This window comes from Gambusia affinis, linkage group LG20 (assembly GCF_019740435.1).
Source record: "Gambusia affinis linkage group LG20, SWU_Gaff_1.0, whole genome shotgun sequence".
NCBI lineage: Eukaryota > Metazoa > Chordata > Actinopteri > Cyprinodontiformes > Poeciliidae > Gambusia > Gambusia affinis.
In genome coordinates this window covers 272,411-292,074 of record NC_057887.1, presented here as the reverse complement: position 1 = coordinate 292,074, position 19,664 = coordinate 272,411, and the positions used below count along the sequence as shown (strand labels likewise).

Here is a 19,664-nt window from a genome sequence, read left to right as displayed (position 1 = left end):
GAACTCGTAAATGTGTTACTGACAGCCATTCTACAAGAACAATCTACAGTTGTGATTGAAGGTTTTTATTGTTTGGAACTTAAAATATCCACTGAGTAGCAGAATCAAAGCTGAACACTGATGTCATAAAATGTACAGGTTCAAGCACCAACATACGAACAACATTTTGCTAATCAGCTGAACAAAAATCACTGACTGGACAACCAACGACCACTTCAACCCAAAATCACACAAACATCCAAGTGAGCTTTTTGTTGATAGGAAAAGAGATTGAAATGGAACCTGAATGGTCAAATCAAAACCTAGTCTGGATTCAAACATGAGCAGTGTGATATATAATGTCTTATAAGACATGATTCTGTCTCCTGGTCTGTCTGATAAAAGTCAAATGACCCTCAGTTGATTTGACCGTTGATACCTCTGATCCATGTAGCCAATCCAAAACCCATTTCAAAAGTCCAGAACCCACTTTTCGGAGCAGGAATCAACCCGCCTCCGACATGTGAACTTCCTGAATGAGCTGGAGCTTAGCATCTGAAACCCAATGAGATGGGCTGAAGATCCAGAACAAGCAGAGGTGTTATCTTGGATCTCATCGCTATTCATACGGGGAGTTCTGACAGATGATTGTGCTTCCAGCTGAACACCATGCTGGTTCCAATTCTTCTCAATAAATCTAAACATTTGAGCATCTTAGCTGAGGATCAGTTCTGAAACTCTTTAGGTTATCAGCACCTTCAGGAAAGGCCATAAATGTATCCAGCTGACGCTTGTCAGAAAAGGAGCAGCTGATCAATGTTCTTATTTAGCTAATTCTGCCTTAACTCCTAGTGCCAGGCAGTTTCCCTTACAAAGTCCAAATCCCCCATTAAGATTATATTAACACTAACCCATTAAGATTTAGTTTTGGAGGAGAAAAAAGGCTCCAGGAATCAATATGGATTGCTTCCTCATTGATACAGGGTTAGGAATTTGGAAGACTGTTGGAAAAACTTCAACAGCTCTCAGAAACCTAACAATTTTTACCCAGTTGTCAGTTCTCTGTATTTTCATAAACCTTCATTTGACATATCGAACCCTTACCAACACCGGACAGAAAATATACAGTCCCCTTCAAAAGTGTCGGAACAGCAAGGCACATTGCTTTGAAGACATTTGGATTCAATATCAAAACATGAGCATGACAAGAGTTCAGAATGTCAACCTTTACTTCCTGGTTTTTATAAGTACATGTAAAATTTGGATATCTCACTATTTGTGTTGCATCACAGCATTTTTAGGTGAGCAGAAGAACAAAGAAACTTTAAAGTAAATATTTAATATTTGGTGGAATAACCTTTATTAGTAATGACTGCCACAAGCCCGCGACCTATTGACATCACCAGCTGTTGCATTCTTTGTGATGCTATTCCAGGCTTTTACCGCAGCTTCTTTCAGTTCTTGTTTGTGTCGGAGGGTTTCTCCCCCAAAACAAACATTTCAGGAAACGAAATGCATTCTCTTTTAGGTTAAGGCCAGGTGATTGACATGGCCAGTCTGAAACCTTCCATTTTTTTCCTCTGTTGAAGTTCTTTGTTTTGCTGGATGTGCGTTTTGGGTCATTGTCCTGCTGCATGATCAAAATTTCTCCCCATTTGGATGCATTTCCCTGTAAATTGGCAGACAAAATGTTTCTGTACACTTCTGAATTAATTCTGCTGCTGCTATCATCAATAAAAAAAATAATGAGCCTGTTCCAGAAGCAGTGATGACATTACCTCCACCACCCTTCACAGATGACCTTAAGTGCTTGAAATCCAAAGCAGTTCTTTTCTTTCTCCAAAGTTTGGCCTTTCTATCACTTTGGTAGAGATTAATCTTGGTTTCATAAGTCGATAAGATTGTGTACCAGAACTTTTCTAGCTCATCTCTGTGCTTTGCAAATTGCAATCTGGCCTTCCGATTCTTAATATTTACAAATGGTTTGCCTCTTTGGGTATAGTCTCTATATTTCTGCTCTCTGAGTCTTATTCTAACAGTGGATTGTGATACGACCCCACAGTGCAGGGTATGGGGTCGTTGGTGATGTCACTCATCAGCTACTGCTGTTTTCCTTGGCCAGCCTGTTTGCTGTCTGTTGCTCAGTAGTTTCTTTCTTATTCAGAACATTCCAACTGTTGTGTTTGCAATGTCCATTGTTTGGCCAATGGGCCTGATTTATTTTCTTCTTTTCTCAGCTTCAAAATGGCTTGCTTTTCTCTCAGACAGCTCTCTGGTCTTCACGTTGGTTTATCCTCTTCAACAAGAAATACCGAGCTAATAGGTTTAAGCATAGGCCAAAAAGTAGACTAGTCAAGCAGAGCTATTTAATGTTTGAACAATCAAAGTTAAAGGCAACACCTGGTCATCAAGGAACACCTTTCAATCACGTGTTCCAATAGTTTGGCTCATTTGAAAAAGGGGTGGATTCAAACAAAGGGTGGTATGTGTTGAGTTGTTTAACACATCTACATGTAAAAACCAGGAAATAAGAGGTGACATTCTGAACCCAAATATCTTCATTGTTCAACAAAACAATGCAATTTGCCTTATTGTCCCTTTCGGAGGAAACTGTATCTGACCCTGAGAGAGAATGTTCTACAAGGTTCTACCACTCCAATACGTGATCGGAGCTTCAGCTTTCACCCCATGGACTTGATCTAGATCCAGATGGAGAAGTTTCATGACCAGTGAAACTTCTCCAATTAGACAATTTCAGAGTTTTCACAGATCTGAACTAAAGGTCAAGAGTCCTTCATTGTCGGATACGCTCCAGCTAAGTCAGTTTCCATATTACCCAATCTGAAGACTATGCATAGCAAATAGAGTTACAGCGCTGATGCAACATAAGAGGAAAAAAAATATGGAAAACTAGAGGAAAAAAACTGACCAGAGTCAGGATCTAAACTGGAACATCTCCAAGTAGTTTCAGAGAAATTTAAACTTGCTAACATGATCTCAGTTTGAATAAACATTGAACATAAAAAAAAATCTAAGTTAAGAACTTTGAAATGCCTTGTTGAAAATGTGATCTTTAAATAAAATTACCTTACCTTAAACATCAGAAGCACTTCTGATTTGACAAATCTGGCCCATTAGGAGGCTCTATCATTGAACCTTCTGTATGTTTTAGCACCAGAAACCTTAAAGAAAACCAGCTTAGCTGTAGTGACAGCTAAGCACAGCCTTCTTAAACAGTTTCAGACCAGTCATTCTAAAGACCTCACGATCCTTCCTAAACACGGATTGCATTTCCAGAAGGCTCTGTAGCTTATATGACAAGTTCATAAAACTAACAGAAAGCTGCCGAACAACCAGAAGAGCTTTTCTAGCTGGATTGAACATGCTCAGAAATATTTACAAGGCTGAAGCATCCGGAACAGGGATGGTTAGAGAGATGAGCTTGTTTGCTGTTTACGTTAATGACAGATAGAAGCTAGAGGAAAACAGAATACACTTCCTATACCTGGGATTGGACAGACTCCAACAGCTGATTGACAAAAGCCAGCAGATTTGGAATAGATTTCATTAACAGGGTTGGAAACTCCCTCCGAGTGACACATCGTCACAAAGACATGGAACCCCATAAATTATTATCATTACAGAGTCCTGGGGATCCGACACTTTTGAACTAAGAAATCCAAACACATACTGTGCCAACGCAAAGGATTGGATCGATCTCAGCTGGAAATCCACAACACTATGTCAGGACATGTTAGGATCAGAATCCAAAGATAACCTTAAAGATTTTCTGCTCTGACTAGTAAAGAAAATTCTAAACCAATGGTTAACAATTAGCCAGAAAATCTGTAAACAAAAATATCCTGCTGTGATCTAGACTGCTTTACATCCTTCAACAGAACCTCCTCATGGTTCCTACCAGAGCGTTGGGATCAAACTCAACCAGATGCTTTAATTTTAAAACTTCTGGATTCAGATGTGCATCTGGGTTCACATCTGAATTTGTTTTATCTTGATTCTGATTGGATTATGATCAGTTTAAAGAAACATTTCAATAGGAAAGCAGCTGACATGATTTTGGACAAGAATTTAATGCTCAGAGAGAAGAACCAAGCCGGGACTCAGACAGGACAGAAATGGAAACAAAGTTAGAATATTTTTGTTTCCAAAACAAAAACATTCTTCTGGAGGAAAGAAAGAAAGATGAAATAAAAGATTCTAGGAAAAGTTAGGTTCATCTCAATGTAGAAAACCTCTGACTTTTTGAGATTCAAGTTTTACTTGAATCTCAGTTTCTGTCAAAATGTCCCATTCTGTGCCACTTCCAACTGCTCACCCTGTCATGATTGTTTGGTTGTGCACCAAGTAGATAAAATAAGTTTGGTGACATTATCTGATCCAAGCTCTTTAAACCCCGAGTCCACAGATCAATTCTGGCCCAGATGTCTGGTCGAATACTGGTCTCCATCCAGTGTTCCTGGCCTTGTGTATTTATGTACACGTTTAATACTCAATATGTGCGTGTCTTTGTGTGTGTCAGACTTTTGTGATCTGGCTGTGGAGATCATCTTCAAATGGTTCATTCTCAGGATCTGAGTCTGTAGTGTCCGAGTAGCGATAGTGATCCGGCTCGTTGTCGCTGACATCTGGTGTCACTGAGGTCGACATACTGCACGTGTCACAGTTGGCTCCTTCCTCCACAGTCTTTGTGAAAAACAGTTTGACCTGAGAAACAGAAATAGCAAGAATGTTCTCAATCAGCAGAAAAATCAAATGTTCCTGCACCCAAATGAGCAATATGATTTATTCTTTTTATTTTTGTTTTCCATTAAAAAAAATTCCTAAAAAAGTTAAAGAATGATTATCCAAAAGTGATTCAAAGTGATTCAGAGAACATCAGTAAAAAGTGGATGTTGTTTCAGTCTGAATGAACAATGAGTCAATCATCAATCTGGCTCTACCTTAAAGTTTGGGGAGAAGTTCTTGTTGGCTTTATCCTTATTGGCTTTATCCAACTCATTCTTGTCAAGTGTCAGAACCAAGAAGTCTCTGTCGTTGGTCTCACTCCCCATCATCAATTCTGGATTCTGAAACATTCTGTCAGAAAGATCTCGAAGTGTTGCAAAGCTACCGTTCTCCAGTCTGTCCGAAGACTCCTCTGGCCCTGGGATGAAGAATGTGTTGATCCAGAAATGAAACATCTTTTCCTAGAAGGACAAATGAAGAAGAGTACCAGGGATCAGTCAGCTGAGAGGGTTTGTGTTGTAAGTTCAGGTGTTCACAGTGGTGAAGATTTAACCTGAGCTTCATCACTAGGAATGCCTGAAGATCCATGTGGAAACTCAAACTCAGATTAAACTGGAAAGAGAGGAGTGGCGGAACATCCTGTAGAATGTAAGAATATCTGAAACCGGAAAAAATAAAAAGAGGTTCCTGTCCTACTTTTGGCAGTAGAAATATATGTTTACCCAGAACCTCTGAAATTAAACAAAACCCAGCCAGAAAAAACAACTTATTTTCAAACATTCCTAACCCTCACCTATTAAGTTGCAGATGTTTTGCATCTGTTCTGATCTGCATCATGTTCTAGCTGCAAAACCAAACACTTCCCCAATTCTTCCGGGGGAATCCCAAGGCACTCTAAAAGCACAACCCTCAGTGTTCTGGAGTAGTCTAGAACATAGCAGGATCTATTCTAGACTCAGTTGTGTTGCTAGGATCGTGGGTTGGAAGTGCCCGGAACACCTCGCCTGGAGGCGTTTTGAAGGCGTCCTAACCAGATGCCTGAGCCAATTGAACTGGCTCCTTTTGATGTGAAGAAGCAGCGGCTCTACTCTGAGGCCCTGCTGGATGACCAAGCTTCTCACCCTATGCCTAAGGGTGAGAAGCTTTTTTCACACTGTGAAAAAACTTCATTTCAGCCACTCATTCTTTCAGTCATTCCTTAAAGCTTGTGCCCATAGATGAGGGCAGGAACATGGATCAACTGGTTGATCAAGAGCTCATCTCTTGAGGTTTTGAAGTGAGGTGCACCTCTTGAAGTACATACAAGAGGTGCACTGATCCTCATTCTGGCTGCTTGGCATTCAGCTCCAAATTGTACCACTGAAAACTGGAGATCACAATCTGATGAAGCCAATAGAACCACATCATCTGTGAAAAACAGAGACACAATCCTAATGCCACCAAAACATATCACCTTGGCTCCACCTAGAAATTCTGTACATAAAGTTTGTGAACAGAACTGGTGACCAAGGGCAACCTTGGCGAAGTCCAACTCTCACTGGACACAAGCCAAACTTAATGCCAGCAACGTGGTATAAAGTTGTATAGGGAGCTAACTTAACAAAAGGCGTGGTACCCATACTCCGGAGCACCCCCTACAGAATTCCAGGGGGACCCAGTCAAATGCCTTCTCCAAGTCCACAAAAGAGATATGGTTGGGCAAACTCCCATGTGTCCTCCAGAACGCACTAAGGGTATAGAGCTGGTTCAGTGTTACACGACCAGGACAAAAACACCTTTCAGTGTTGCACTGAAAGGAGTAGTCTGGAATCCGAGATTTGAATAACCGGCAAACCCTCCTCTCTAGGTCTCCTTTTCTAATTCAAAAAGATCAAATTATCTTAATTTTAAAACCAACAAAGTAGAGAGCGCGAAATCTTCACCATAACATCCTTACCATCTCCTCTTAACCTCCTTCACCATGAACTCCTGCTCACCTTCTTCATCATCTTGTTCTGCTTGTGAAAGAACTCCACCTTGATGTCTCCGCAGACAGGTAGTGGCTGAGGGAACTCAAACAACATCAGTTTGTCCTCCCTGCGAGTATAAGCAGGGTTGTTGGTGTGGATCTTCACTTTAAGCTGGTAGACCACGAAGTGAGGGTCTAAAGACACAAAAACACCTGAGCGTCACTCTCTTCTCCTAGATCATATAATGAACTGAAATGGAACTCGAATATGGCCTGCAACTGAACCGAGAGCAGTTTGGGTTATTGTCTTGGTCTGGGTAGGGACGTAGAATTGAGACTGTGTCAGCATACAGGACTAACCTTGGTTTGGGTCTGATTCTAGAACTGAAAAGTGTCTGGAACCAATATTACATTTCTAACATGATCTCAGTATGAACTAAATCAGAGACTGAAACTAGGGCTCCGGACTACAAAAGATTAACCAGGGTCTGGATCTGGTTTCTAGAACTTACTGCATGTACCAGCTGTAAACATGGGGATGGTTTCGAACAACATTTTATGAAAGAGCAGGGCCACAGGTCTGTAGTGCAGCCGGTTCCTGAGCAGGAAGTTGTAGTAGATGACGTAGCGGCGCTGGCTGGGAATGGTCACACCCTGGACACACACAAAGAATAACAGTGTCAAGATTGGCTGTATTCACACCAGAAAAGTCCTTTGGTCCACTTGTTTCATTCAGACCAAAACCGGACTTCATTGTTTTTGTTTGGTGCAGTTTACTTTCACATTGTACTTTTTGAAAGTGAACTATATTTTGTAAACAAAGCCATGTCATTGATGATTGCTGCTAACATCTGATAGAAATGATGAGGGGCGAAACAGAGCACAGACCCAGAAAGAAAGAAAACAAACATGCAAGTCCTGCATGCTAAATTTATGTTGTACGCATTAACATGTGCTGTTATTACAATTGCAATACAATTTTGAATGTCAAGACTCAACTCAGGTTTCGCGATGTGATATTTCCAATTTTGGAACCACGTCAGCAAATGCGTGCTGCTAACTTAATAAGCCATGACACAACATGCTGGCAGCAGCATTGCTAAGCAGAAGACGACAGATCAGGTATGATTTCATTACAATTAGTACATGCAGTAGTCGTGTTAGCAACACTGAAGGGCTCATTTTTACCATGATGCCCAGCAACGGTGTCTCGAGAAGTCCAAAAAGACGTATGTTTCCTGTAGTTGGTTCAAAACGAGACAGGTCTGTATTCACTCCAAAAGCAAACCGTACCAGTGTTAGTTTGAAAGTGGACTCGGACCACTAACTCAAAAAGTGGGTCTCTCTCTGTTTGGGGAGCACCAGGGTCCGCTTGAGCATATTTACACCTGCACAAAAGGTTCAAACCAAAGAGGAAACGAACTCTAGCCCATTTAAAGCAGGCCAAAGATGACAGCTCAGTTCAACCAGCTGCAACAAGAACACAAGGATCATAAAGATCCAGCTGCTCATTGTTTCTTTCTCCTTAGTGTTAAACCTCAAACCTAACATACTTGGCAGCTCCAACTTTATTCGCATTCCGACCTGATTCATGATAAGGAAGAGAGATCAGGAGAAGGATCAAGGATGTCGGTGTAAACTTAATAACCAAAAGGACATTCCTGCGTGTAACCATGGCAAACACACGTGTTTTCATCTTTACCTGGTCTTTGCTGTTCCTGACTTACTGACCTTCTTGTCTCTTGTCCGGACCTCTCCATAGAAATCTAGGGCCTCCTGAGCTTCCTGGAACTTCCCTCGGTGCAGCAAGTAGGCACAGATCATGACTCCAGTGCGGCCCTTTCCTGCCTTGCAGTGGATGGCAGCCACATGATGCTCATCTTCACTAAGCCACTGATCCAAGTCCTCACAGAATGGCTTGATTAGCTCCAGCTGGGGCGGGTTGTGGTCTTCGAATGGATACTGAGCCACTGAAACAGAACTGAGTAGTTAGTAAGAACAAATACAAAAACTGGTCTTCCAGCAGGTCAGAGTGTGAGGGACTGTCTCACCTCTACAGCTGAACTTCGAAGCGTCGTAGTGTCGCTCTGCACACCTAAGGAAATAGGGACGCTTTTCAAGAAACTCAAAGACACTACAATAATAAGATTAAAAATAAAAGTAATAAGAAATCATGGAAATGTTACACAGTAAGAGAACTTTTAAAAAGATGGGTCTTGAGTATAGAATCTGTATGAAATGCCACTTTAAATTGGACTTGCGGTCAAAGTGAGAAGGTCAGAACAGTGACAGATGGTGGTATTTTGAATTCAGTGAGCTTAGAGTTAGGGAGCCAGTATATATTTTGAAGAACTGTGGTCATGTGGTCATAGGAGAGGGTCTGAGTTAAGGTTGGGCGATATCCAGGATTTTCCAAGCCAATATTTGTCAGTCTATCAAATGACAATGTGCGATATATTCACGCAGGTGACTTTTGGACTTTTTTGTGTGTAACAACAATTCGCCAGCTTAGAATACAAAAGTAAAAAAAAAAAAAAAGATGGAGGAATTAGTTGCCAAAAAATACAGTCACCTATTTGGGATTGCTTTGGCTTTAAACAGGATGAAGAGGTAAACCACAGGCTATGGAATGCAACTTGAGCAGTTTTGAGGTGCTACAGCTCTCGCAAGCTCTGAAAAAGTTTATAACTAGCAAAAATACAAAGCACAGTTGAAGGTGGGTATTTTCTTGAATAAGAAAATTACCACCCCATATGGACACAGGGCACCTTAGTTGTAAATATCTCTCAAAGGAAAATGCATAAAAGACGTTTCCAATTGATGTCACAAATAGCAGGCAAACATACTGGTCTGTGGGAAGCAACTCGTTGAGAAGAGCCAACATCAGCTGGCTTGCCTAACCACATATTTGTGGTTCGCGAGACCACAAAGTCATGAGTGCACCTTCTGGACTCGTCTTCAGATCCACCGGTAAAATTGTTAATCACTCGCGCAGGCAGCACACACTGCTAAATTCAAAGTAGGATTTCATGACATGCTTGTTTCCTTTATAAAAGCATTTCTAAAATTCATCTAGAAGAAATTACAAAGTTTTCCTTTTTCTCCTTGTTTGAATTCTGCAGTTTTGGGGCGTTTACATGTATTTTTGAATGCATCAAATCACTCAAAAACTGTGGCAGAGATTTGTTTTTCTCCTTTTAATTTTAGTTTGTGTTTAATTTTGCATTTGTGAGGTCATCCAAATTCATAAGCACAATTAAATTAGGGAAAGGTCAGTCACCCCTCACTATATTTCAATAAATGTATTTTCTGAAAATAGGGTAGTGTCTTTTTGTTCCAGGGTTTGGTAAATAAATCGCTGCTGCAGTTGGAGGCACTTTGGGGGGAAAAAACTGGAATGGCAGTAGTTGATGGTGTGCTGCGTCCTTTGGCTTCAATCAATAATTGTTATTAGAGTAATAAAAAAGTCACTCAGGCAAAAAAAAAAAAAAAAACGCCCATAAGAAGAAACAACCGGCAAAGCGCCCAGGCTTTCATTGATGGTCGATAAATTTGTCCAATCACCCAACCTTAGTATGCAGTTGGAGCACCTGAGTTTTGTATGAGCTGGAGTTTGTTTAGACTTCTTAATTAACACCTCCATAATTCCCTGAGGAGGGAAAATCTGGAGCGAGAAATCTTTGACCTCTAAACATCTTTACCAGGAATGCTCCTAAATGTGAAGGGTTCAAAAGTTGAACCAGGTTAACAAGAGGAAAGTAGTACTTACAAGTTATAGATCTTATAGTGATTCTTGTGCTTGGAATCCAAGAACCTAAAAATGAAAATCAGTCAATTAGGTATTATAGATCAGTTTGAGTTTCCTCAAAGTGGTTTCTTCTACAGAGTTTTTCTCTCAAAGTGAATATGATCTGTTGCAGTGGTGATGTTCAGTCTCTATAAAGGCAGATGCTGTCCCATGTGTCTCTGCACAGTCCAGATCACTAGAAGTGAAGGTCCTACACGCTTAGGGCAGTGGTCTCAAACTCTTTTTTTTTTTTTTTTACTGAACCAAAACACACCAAATTCCGCAGCACATCTACATGATAAGGTTGTCAAAGTCAAGCTAGCATAACCGATTCACTTCTCTCTACCTCCCTAGCAATAACATGCAGCGTGTCTATACCTGACACGATGCATGTTATTGCACTTTAGAAACCACTATGATTGTTATAAGCATTTGATTTTAAGATTGGTAGTCTCTCCTATTTATTTCTTCTTCTGTGGTATTGTTTGTTAAATTGTGCCCCTTAGATCCACTCCTTTTGTGATGTTGTCTTGTTGGTGTTGGTTGCTTTTTTATCTAAATACATCTAGGTTATTTTTAGATTTATTAAATGCATTTTTGTTCTCATTGCCATTATAATATATAAATCCATCCCATAATGTGAATATTTAGGTGAAGGTACGACTGTATACATTATATCACGGCCACTAATAACCAAGAACAACACAGAAAGGATTTGGTTACAAAGAGAGGTAATAGTTAGAAGTTACATTGTCACAGTGCAGAACTTATCTAACTGCACACAGTATGATTATCACATGACCCAACTAACATGTGACACAGTTAAACCCTCCCAGTTTAACGGTTACTATGGAAAAACATGAAACATACAACCATCCAAAGTTCTTATTTAGGACATTTTTCTTGTTTGAGAAAGTTATTAACGAGGCAGATGTCTGCATCTTGGCTCTAAAGCAAACCCACAACACCTCAGTTAGATTTTTTTCATAAAGCTGCTTTGTCTGTGGCCCAGTTGTGTTCTTGTTCTGTCTGTGACTCACCGAACGACATCATCGATATTGTTCCTGTAGACGCCCTCAAGTCTCTCAGCGGGAAAACCCATGGCAATGATGTTGGGATAGATATCTGATTGGTAAGTTCAGGAAAAGAACCTGCCGAACAGCTCAGAGAAAAGTTTCTAAAGCTGCAACATAAATAGTTTACAACTCATTCTCTTAACAACTCAAATCATTCACAATGTTTGTCTCACATTCGTATTACATAAGCCATGACGAGCTCTCAGCTCCGCTGATTGAAGCACAACAAAAACTGTAATCAATATCCAGGGCGTGGCAGAGTCTGTGTGGCATTAGGCACTATTGACATTCAGATTCTCTGGTTGTAAGAGCGGAGGTGGGTGGGTGTGCTCACTCCACTCCCCACAAGATGCCGGTTGCCCATGTCGCCCATATCAGAAAAAGATGTCCAAATCCAATTATGTGATTGGAAATCGGGCCAATCACATGCTTTCAAACTGATAAAAATCAGGCGTTACATCCCGATCAGGGATCGGATATATATGCATATTGATTCTAAACACAAATGGGAATAAATAAGATTATCTAGGTTATGTGGTGGTACAGAATCTAAATATCTCGAAACAACACATGCACAGCTTATTGCAGCAGTGTCGGCTGCAAAGCGAAGCAGAACACAGCATCAGCTTAGAAGCACTGCTGCCAACTTAACCACGATGCAACGGGGAACTTTTCAGATCCCTGCTTAATTTTGGGGGGGGGGGTTCTCCAAAAAAGCAACAAGTGACAAATCTAGCTCTCTTTGGTTAATTGGGGACTTTGCTGACAAAACGGGAAAGCAACTTTAGTACTGCAGTGAGAGCTGCCATGAGCCCCTCCCTCCTCCGAAGCCCTTGCTGGCTCATCATGCAGTAGAGTGGAGGAAACTCCATCCCGTTTCCATATTCCAATGGAATTACACACACAGACCCTGCTCTGGACGAAATATAATGCAAATATAGTTTTTTTTTTGTGTTGTCCAATGTCTTTTTGAACTGAAACTGTTGCATCCAAAGATACCTGTATTTGACTTTACACTGCCTGTGTTCTGTTAAGTGATAAATAAGGTGGATAAAATGCAAAAATAAGGGACAACCTGGATCTGTTTCTTCACCATTCATTTTTTTAAATGTAATTTTGAAGTATCGGATCGGGACCTGATATCAGCCTTTACTCAAAATCAAAGAAATCTGAGGCAAAAAACCCCTAAAATGGAATCTTACTTAGGGCTGCAGGGAACGCTGATGTTTTTAAAAGCACCCTTCACATTATTCTGTAAGCAGCAGCTGTAAACCAATGAGCTTCTTATCCATCACCAGGACTGGAGTCTGACAGTTACATGAGGTTAATTCCCCCTGTACTTTGAGCAGAGCAACTCAACACCAAAAGAACAGGTTAAATTCCTTAAACTATACTGCTTCCATCAATTTCCCTATATTCCCTTCCCAGACATTTCAGAGAACTGATCAGAATTCATGATCAGCTCTCACAAAGATTTTATGGAATCAGCCTGAGGTCAGACCAAACCAGACATAGTACCTGGTGCAACCTCTGAAGAAGCAGAACATCAGTACATCCATTTCTTCTTATTCTGTCTGGAATAATTACAGTTTTGCTGGAGTTTACCAGCAGCAAACACATCATCTGTGGAGTCATATTTCAATTTGCTTGAATCCTAACAAAGGAAAAGTTTTGGGCTATTAATCCAACTTCAGATCGTCTTCATTTTGCTGCACATCAGCACCACCTTCAGTCAATTGTCAGAAACTGCCTCTCTGACGCTGCTCAGTCAGACGGTGGACACACAGACACACAAAGTCATTTTAAAACCAAATAAACATCTAAATTCTGATTGTATGTTTGGTTCCAGATCAGGTTTATACTCTGCTCCGTACCAGATCACTATTTGCTTCAGCCTCTCTGAAGATAGAGTCTCTGCTGTGAGGAAACATTTTAAAACCAAACTAGGAACACCTTCTGTTCTATTGAATCCTCTGGCAAGAAACTCATCCTGCTGTCCTGGAAAAGGAGGGTCCAACTTTTAAAGCCTGGATTGCAATATTGACTGACACGGTACATTCTCAATGACAAACTGGGGGATTTTGAAAAAAATCTGGAAACCTGTGAAAAATCTGGCTGCAAAGAGGTCCTGCAATTACTGATGGAAGAGAAAGACAATTAAAAATGTACTGCACAAGCTGTAGTCTTACTGTGCCTAGGTAGCACTCACTAGGGGAGTTATGTAAGGAGAAGTGGGTGATGTTATTCTTTAATGCCCTTGTCTATGTTTTTTGTTTGTTTTTCTTTGCCTTCTTATATTGTTTATTGAAGGACAGAAATGTCAAAAGCAGTAATTCCATCTTGATCTCTGCTCAACGGAAGCCTTGCAATAAAAAATATTTTAAACAAAAATATTGTAAACTATTTTTATAATATTTTGTAAAACCCAATTTACCTGAGCCAGAGCCAGCCTGAGATGCAACATGACTCTAGTGCTCAGAAAGCTGCGGCTGGTCAGCCTCTGTGCAGACCAAACTGCTTCACCGACTGGCACTGCAGTCCACTTATTAAAACAGATCAGACAAACAAGAGAAATACACAAGTGCAAACTGAGTTGTAAACTGCTCTCTTATTTCTTTTTTAATTTCCTGAATGTGATTCAGGCTGAATCATCAAATGTAATTTCTGAATTTGCAGACCAAACCTCATCAGGATCTGCATGGAGGAATTTTTCTGCCATAATTTGAGAGCACACATTTCCAGTCAAAAAGCAGGATCTCATGTATTTTGTTCTCAAAACATTTAATACTTGTGCTTACATTTTCAGTTTAAAAGCAGAACTTCATGTCTTTCTTCTCAAACTTATAATGCTTGTGCTCAAAACTTCTGCTCTCTTTCAATTATTCACTGTGCTTTCTCAAACCTTTCCCCTGCTCAGATCAAAACTCCGCTTGTAAACTTCTCTGCTTGCTTGCGAATTCTTTTCAACTTGTTCTTAAAACAAAAAACTACAGTTGCCTGGCAACCTCTCAGCCAATAGAATGACAGTGTTGACCTGGGTGTGTTTGTTTATTTCTAGTGGGTGTGCCTGTGTGGTTATTGATTGCAGCAACCTGTGTTGCCCACTGGCTGTAGGGAGAAACAACATCAGCTTTCTGCTCCGTGTTACAATTTAGAGAAGAAATTTGGGCATACAGTCTGCGATCAATAGCTTAGCATTGACTTACATGACAGACAGCAAGTCTGTGTTGTCTTCCTCACTAAAAATCCGCCAGTGGTGTGTTGCTGATCGCTAACAGCCTACTGGAGCCAGAAAATGGATCCATAGAACCAACTGTGTTTCACCTTAGGTAGATAGCATGTTGTGACCATGTTGACTAAGATAGAGACCAATTAACCTGACAGTTAAGTTTTTGGACTGTGGAAGGAAGCCGGAGTACCCAGAGAGAACTCGCACATATGCACAGGCAGAACATGCTAACTCCATGCAGAAAGACCCAGGGCCAAGAATTGAACTCAGGACCTTCGTGCTGCAAGGCAACAGGGCTACCAACTGTGCCACTGTGCAGAACAAAAGACATAAAATCCTGCTTTCAGACTGAAAATGTGTGCTCTCAACTTATGGCAGAACTCCCTTATAAACCTCGCTGGTACAGAATCAGATCCACAAACAATCCATGTATAACAGTGTACTGTGCCTGGGAATATCCCGACATTACAGGATATTTCCCTACTGATGGTGAGCATCAGTGTGACCAATGTAAAACAGAACTGTGAGAATGTAATGCTGTCTGTAGATCATGTTCTAAAGCACAAGAGCCCCATCTGACTCATTACACATTCTTATCCTGAGTTCTCACAGTATTTCCCCAACTCATAATCAAGACCAGACTGTGGAACCTTGTTATTTCTGTCTGAAGATCTCACCTCAAACTCCACCAGGAGCTGACATCTCCACTGATTCTATGGTGGATTTACTGCCCCATGATGTAAATTAAGGAATGGGAGGATGCTGCTGCATCATAAGATCTGTCTGAGTGATCACCTGACCCAAAGAGCAATGTTGCAATGAAGATTAGACTCTGAAACAGAACTCAGAAATCTGTCTGCTTGGTTCTTCTCATGCCTTTTTTTAAATAAAACCATATAAACGGTGTTACTCAACAGGTGAGTTCAAACCTTTAATGAAATAAAGTAATAAAAAAAAATCCTGCTTGAAGGTGGAGTGTCATTAAGACTACCTGAGAATATGACCTGTACTAAAGGGAAATTGCATTTGCTGTTTCCTGCTGTAACTAAAGTATGAAGCTTTCCATAAACCTTAACCTGCAAAACATGCAGGGAGAAAATAATCAATTTATGTCTACCAAAACCTGTTCTCCTCCTGCCTAATAAACCTGCCACCTTAACCCAATGGAACCAGAGGACAACCAGCTGAAGCCCCACACTCATCTCTAAAACTTCAAGATGTTTTCATTATATTTCAACAAAACCGGGAAGGACATCCCTCCCAGCTGGAACCCAAAGAGGCTTTGCTGAATTTGAAAAGATACGTTTTCCTGCTGCAATAACCAATCTGTGACTTCTCACAATAACCCTGCAGCTATGAATAAATAGTCTATAAATACAGGATATGCTCGCAGCTATATCTGTGATTCTGCGGTTGTAATGTAAAAGTTGCGTTTTTAATGCAATTATGCGGATAATCTCACTCTAACAGGTGAAAGATACAAGTGAGGTCCAGGTCAAACCCATCTTCCTGATACCGCCGCTTGTTCCTGCTAACGATCTCCTTGATTAGATTAGCAGCCATAGTTCCCAGAGGTCCGTTACCAAGCACCAAGGCACGGCTGGGAACCCTCGATCCCCCTCTCTGTCGGCTTAGGACAGATGAGCTAACGGCGACAGCTAGCTAGGAGCTAGCTCCTCGCTAGCCCTCCAAGCTCCACAGAAATGATAGAATAACACTAAAAATCCTCCTAAAAATATTCTCACAGCAGTCAAGGGCCCGAGTATCTCTCCGGGTTCCGCAGCAGCAACCGGATGCTAACCGTCATGCGTGTGGACAGCCAGCCCCCGGCCGTCGGCGCTGCTTTCTGGGTCAGCTCAGGGGCTGCTCCCGCTGTGGGCCCGGATGTTCAGGTCCCCCCGTCCAGACACAGAACCACCGCGCTGCTCTCCAGTGCGAACCATAACCTCTGGACAGATCCAAGGGAACTGTTCCCGGCCTCGGAGAACTGCAAAGTCGCAGCGATTAAATGCAGAAACGCGGAGAATAAAACAATCTCGGAGCAACGACCACAGAGCGTCAAGTCCGCGGCAGTATGGAGGACATTCAGTGGCTTTCAAAATAAAGGATCGATCACAAGAATTTTACTCTTGCAATGTAATTTCTAAACTGCGTAAATTTTCCACCAGCGTAAATCATTAATAAAATTACCCTTTTGTCTCCTTGTTTTTTCTTAAGTACATTTGAAGAATTAAAACCAACAGATTTAGACAATTTCCTATGTTCTTTATAAACTTCGGTTACGTCATGCGACACGCTCTTATTTTCTACAAGACGAACATCCTGTTGCCGCCTTGTTCAAAATAATAGAAAAATCACTGGTTCTGTTATTTTGTGTGATGTAATGTCCTCTCTGCCAATGTCGCCATAAAGTCCAGTCTTGTACCGACCACTGAGCCACTGACCACTGAACCAGCACGTCTGATTTGTTTCTCCAACTTGGAAAAGTTTGCCTTAGAGATACTGCCACCCCAGCATATAAAGAGACGCTGGTGACAACAGACTGGTAAAACCACCTCAGCAGCTTCCACAAATGTTGAAGCAGTGGTGCCCAAAGTAGGTCCTTGAGAAGGGGTGGGCATTCCTGCTCCTTGAGGACCGATGTCCTGCAACTTTTAGATGTATCTCTACTTCAACACCCGTGAGTCAAATAATGAGGTCAATAGCAAGACTCTGGAGAACCTGACTGCACTTGGGAGGTGATTCAGCTATTGGATTCAGGTGTGTTGGACCAGGGAGACATCAACCTGTACCTTCTCCCCTCCTATCAGAACCGGTCATGGACTGCCTCTGTCCCTCCTAAAGTCAATAACCACTTCCTTCGTCTTGGAAACTGGAGGCTGTTTCTATGGCACCAGACAACAAAGTCCCTCACCAGGTTCCTGTACTCCTTTTTGTTGTCTTTTATGCACCCCATGATGGCAGTGTCATCAGCATACTTCTGGATGTGACACATTTCAGAGTTGCACCAAATGTTTGAGGGGTACTGGGTGAAGAGGATGGGTGTCAGCACCGTCCCTTGCAGGGTTCCAGTGTTGCTGACCACAGTTTAAGACATGATGTTATTCATCCTGACGAATTGTGGTCTGTCAGTTAAATAAATAAATAAATAAATAAATGAAATTAAACCCAGCCTCGGACCTCTAATTAATGTAATGACTATTGTTTTAATGATGGTTTTTCTGCTCTATTTGAGTAAGCAGGGTAACTTCTCCCATTTTTAGCTTTTTGTTTTAAGAGATGAAATCAAATGAACTCTGCAAGCCTTTTACTTTGTGTGCTGTCTGGGCCTGTGTTTTTAAGATGATTTTTTTGTGTGTGTGGTTTCACTTCTCCAAAAGTGGCAGTTGTCCAACCGTGACATCTGCTGCACTCCTCTTGAGTGTCACATTAAGACCCTGGGAGAGTAACATCTGCTAGCTCATTTTGTGGAAACCACATACACGTGCACATTGGTGGTGCACAGTCATTACAGTTTATGAACTCCTGCTGTACTACCACCCTCAAGCTATACAGAGAAGGACCTTGCTGCCGCAAACAGAAAGGGGCGGGGCGGACCACTTGCAGTCTCATACCTTATTTGGAAATGGGACCATTGCACTCCAGAAGTGGAGGAGGCGCTATTTGCTACATTAGACGTTTCTCCCATTTTTATTTTCTTTTGAAATCTGAAATATATCTTCATCTTTTGGAAGGAGTTTCTCTCTCAGCATGTATTTAAACTTCTCTTTATTTATTTACTTCAGTGCAGCTAACAGTTATTTTTATTTTTTTTTTATTAAACACTTTGAACAATTGTACAAGATCACGTAGCATGTACATACATGAAGAAATCAAGTCTTACAGGCTTAAGGCACACATATAATTATAAGACAACAATAAAAAAAAGTAAAATAAAAATATAAATAAATAAAATTTGTCAGATTTGTCACATTTGTTTCCAACACACCAAAACCTGCTTGTGAAAGGCAGATAACTTAACAGGAAGTCTGTTGACACTAAAGTCATATTTAAGAACAAAATCTATGCATCCACTTTTTTAAACAAACATTTGAGGAGACAATACCAGATACTATTTCCATTCATTAAAAATTATTTAAACACTTTTACCTTTAAGACCGCATTTAAAGAATCAAAGTCAATAGCTTGTTAACCTCCATCTTTGAAGTCCTTAACCATATTTGCTTTCCTTAAGTAGTGGACTTGATTTTTCCAGATAAAATTAAAGTTCAGCTGATTTATAGCTTTAAAATATTTGTTAGGTATATGGCCATAGAAGAAGCTGGGCATATGCACCGAGACAGCAACTTCATTTTGGTTAAATAGGTTCTCCCAAACAGGATCAGATCTCTTTGGAGCCATCTATTTAACTGAAATTTGCAATTCTGTATTGTATTCTCTATGTTAACAGTTTTACTGAATTTAGCATCTTTAGTTATTAAAATTCCAAGATATTTAACTGAGGATTTAATGAGAATACTATAAGCCATACAAATGCATATTCAAAAAGTTGTTGATAAATGTAAGAAAATTTTGAGATGCTTGGCTGGCAGTGACTGGGGAGCAGATAGGCAATCACTAAAGGAGATTTACACAGGTATGATAAGAAAAAGTCTATAAAACCATAGACTTTGGTTTTATAGTTTACGGTTCAGCAGCTAAAACACATCTGGTTAAATTAGACATTATCCAACATCAGGCATTAAGATTATGTACCGGAGCATTTAAAACCACATCAACAGCAGTAATAAAAGTAGAAATGGGGGAAATGCGGTTAGATTTAAGAAGAACAAAACTAGAAATAAATTATTGGTTAAATTTACAAGGCAATAACTCCGATCATCCTACTTGGGAAATTTT

The 19,664-nt window shown here is 40.7% G+C and overlaps 1 protein-coding gene across 1 annotated transcript; it reads right to left on the bottom strand.

Moving 5' to 3' along the window:
- Window positions 1-49: 49 nt before the first annotated feature.
- On the bottom strand, window positions 50-17,385 carry ptenb (phosphatase and tensin homolog B). The gene is made up of 9 exons (XM_044101996.1): window positions 16,247-17,385; window positions 11,501-11,585; window positions 10,443-10,487; window positions 8,725-8,768; window positions 8,405-8,643; window positions 7,186-7,327; window positions 6,702-6,868; window positions 4,941-5,186; window positions 50-4,704 (listed from the first exon to the last, which is right to left on the bottom strand). Exons 1-9 carry the CDS (start codon window positions 16,326-16,328, stop codon window positions 4,516-4,518), a joined length of 1,239 nt encoding a protein of 412 aa, XP_043957931.1. The 5' UTR covers window positions 16,329-17,385; the 3' UTR covers window positions 50-4,515.
- Between the last annotated feature and the right edge of the window lie 2,279 nt (window positions 17,386-19,664).

What these genes read in the sequence shown, in the direction of transcription:
- ptenb (XM_044101996.1), bottom strand. Translation starts at nt 16,328, where the DNA reads ATGGCTGCTAATCTAATCAAGGAGATCGTTAGCAGGAACAAGCGGCGG. An exon ending in GTTTGACCTGGACCTCACTT is followed by an intron (nt 11,586 to 16,246) that starts GTATCTTTCACC and finishes CTTACCAATCAG; the next exon opens with ATATCTATCCCAACATCATT. An exon ending in AATATCGATGATGTCGTTCG is followed by an intron (nt 10,488 to 11,500) that starts GTGAGTCACAGA and finishes TTTCATTTTTAG; the next exon opens with GTTCTTGGATTCCAAGCACA.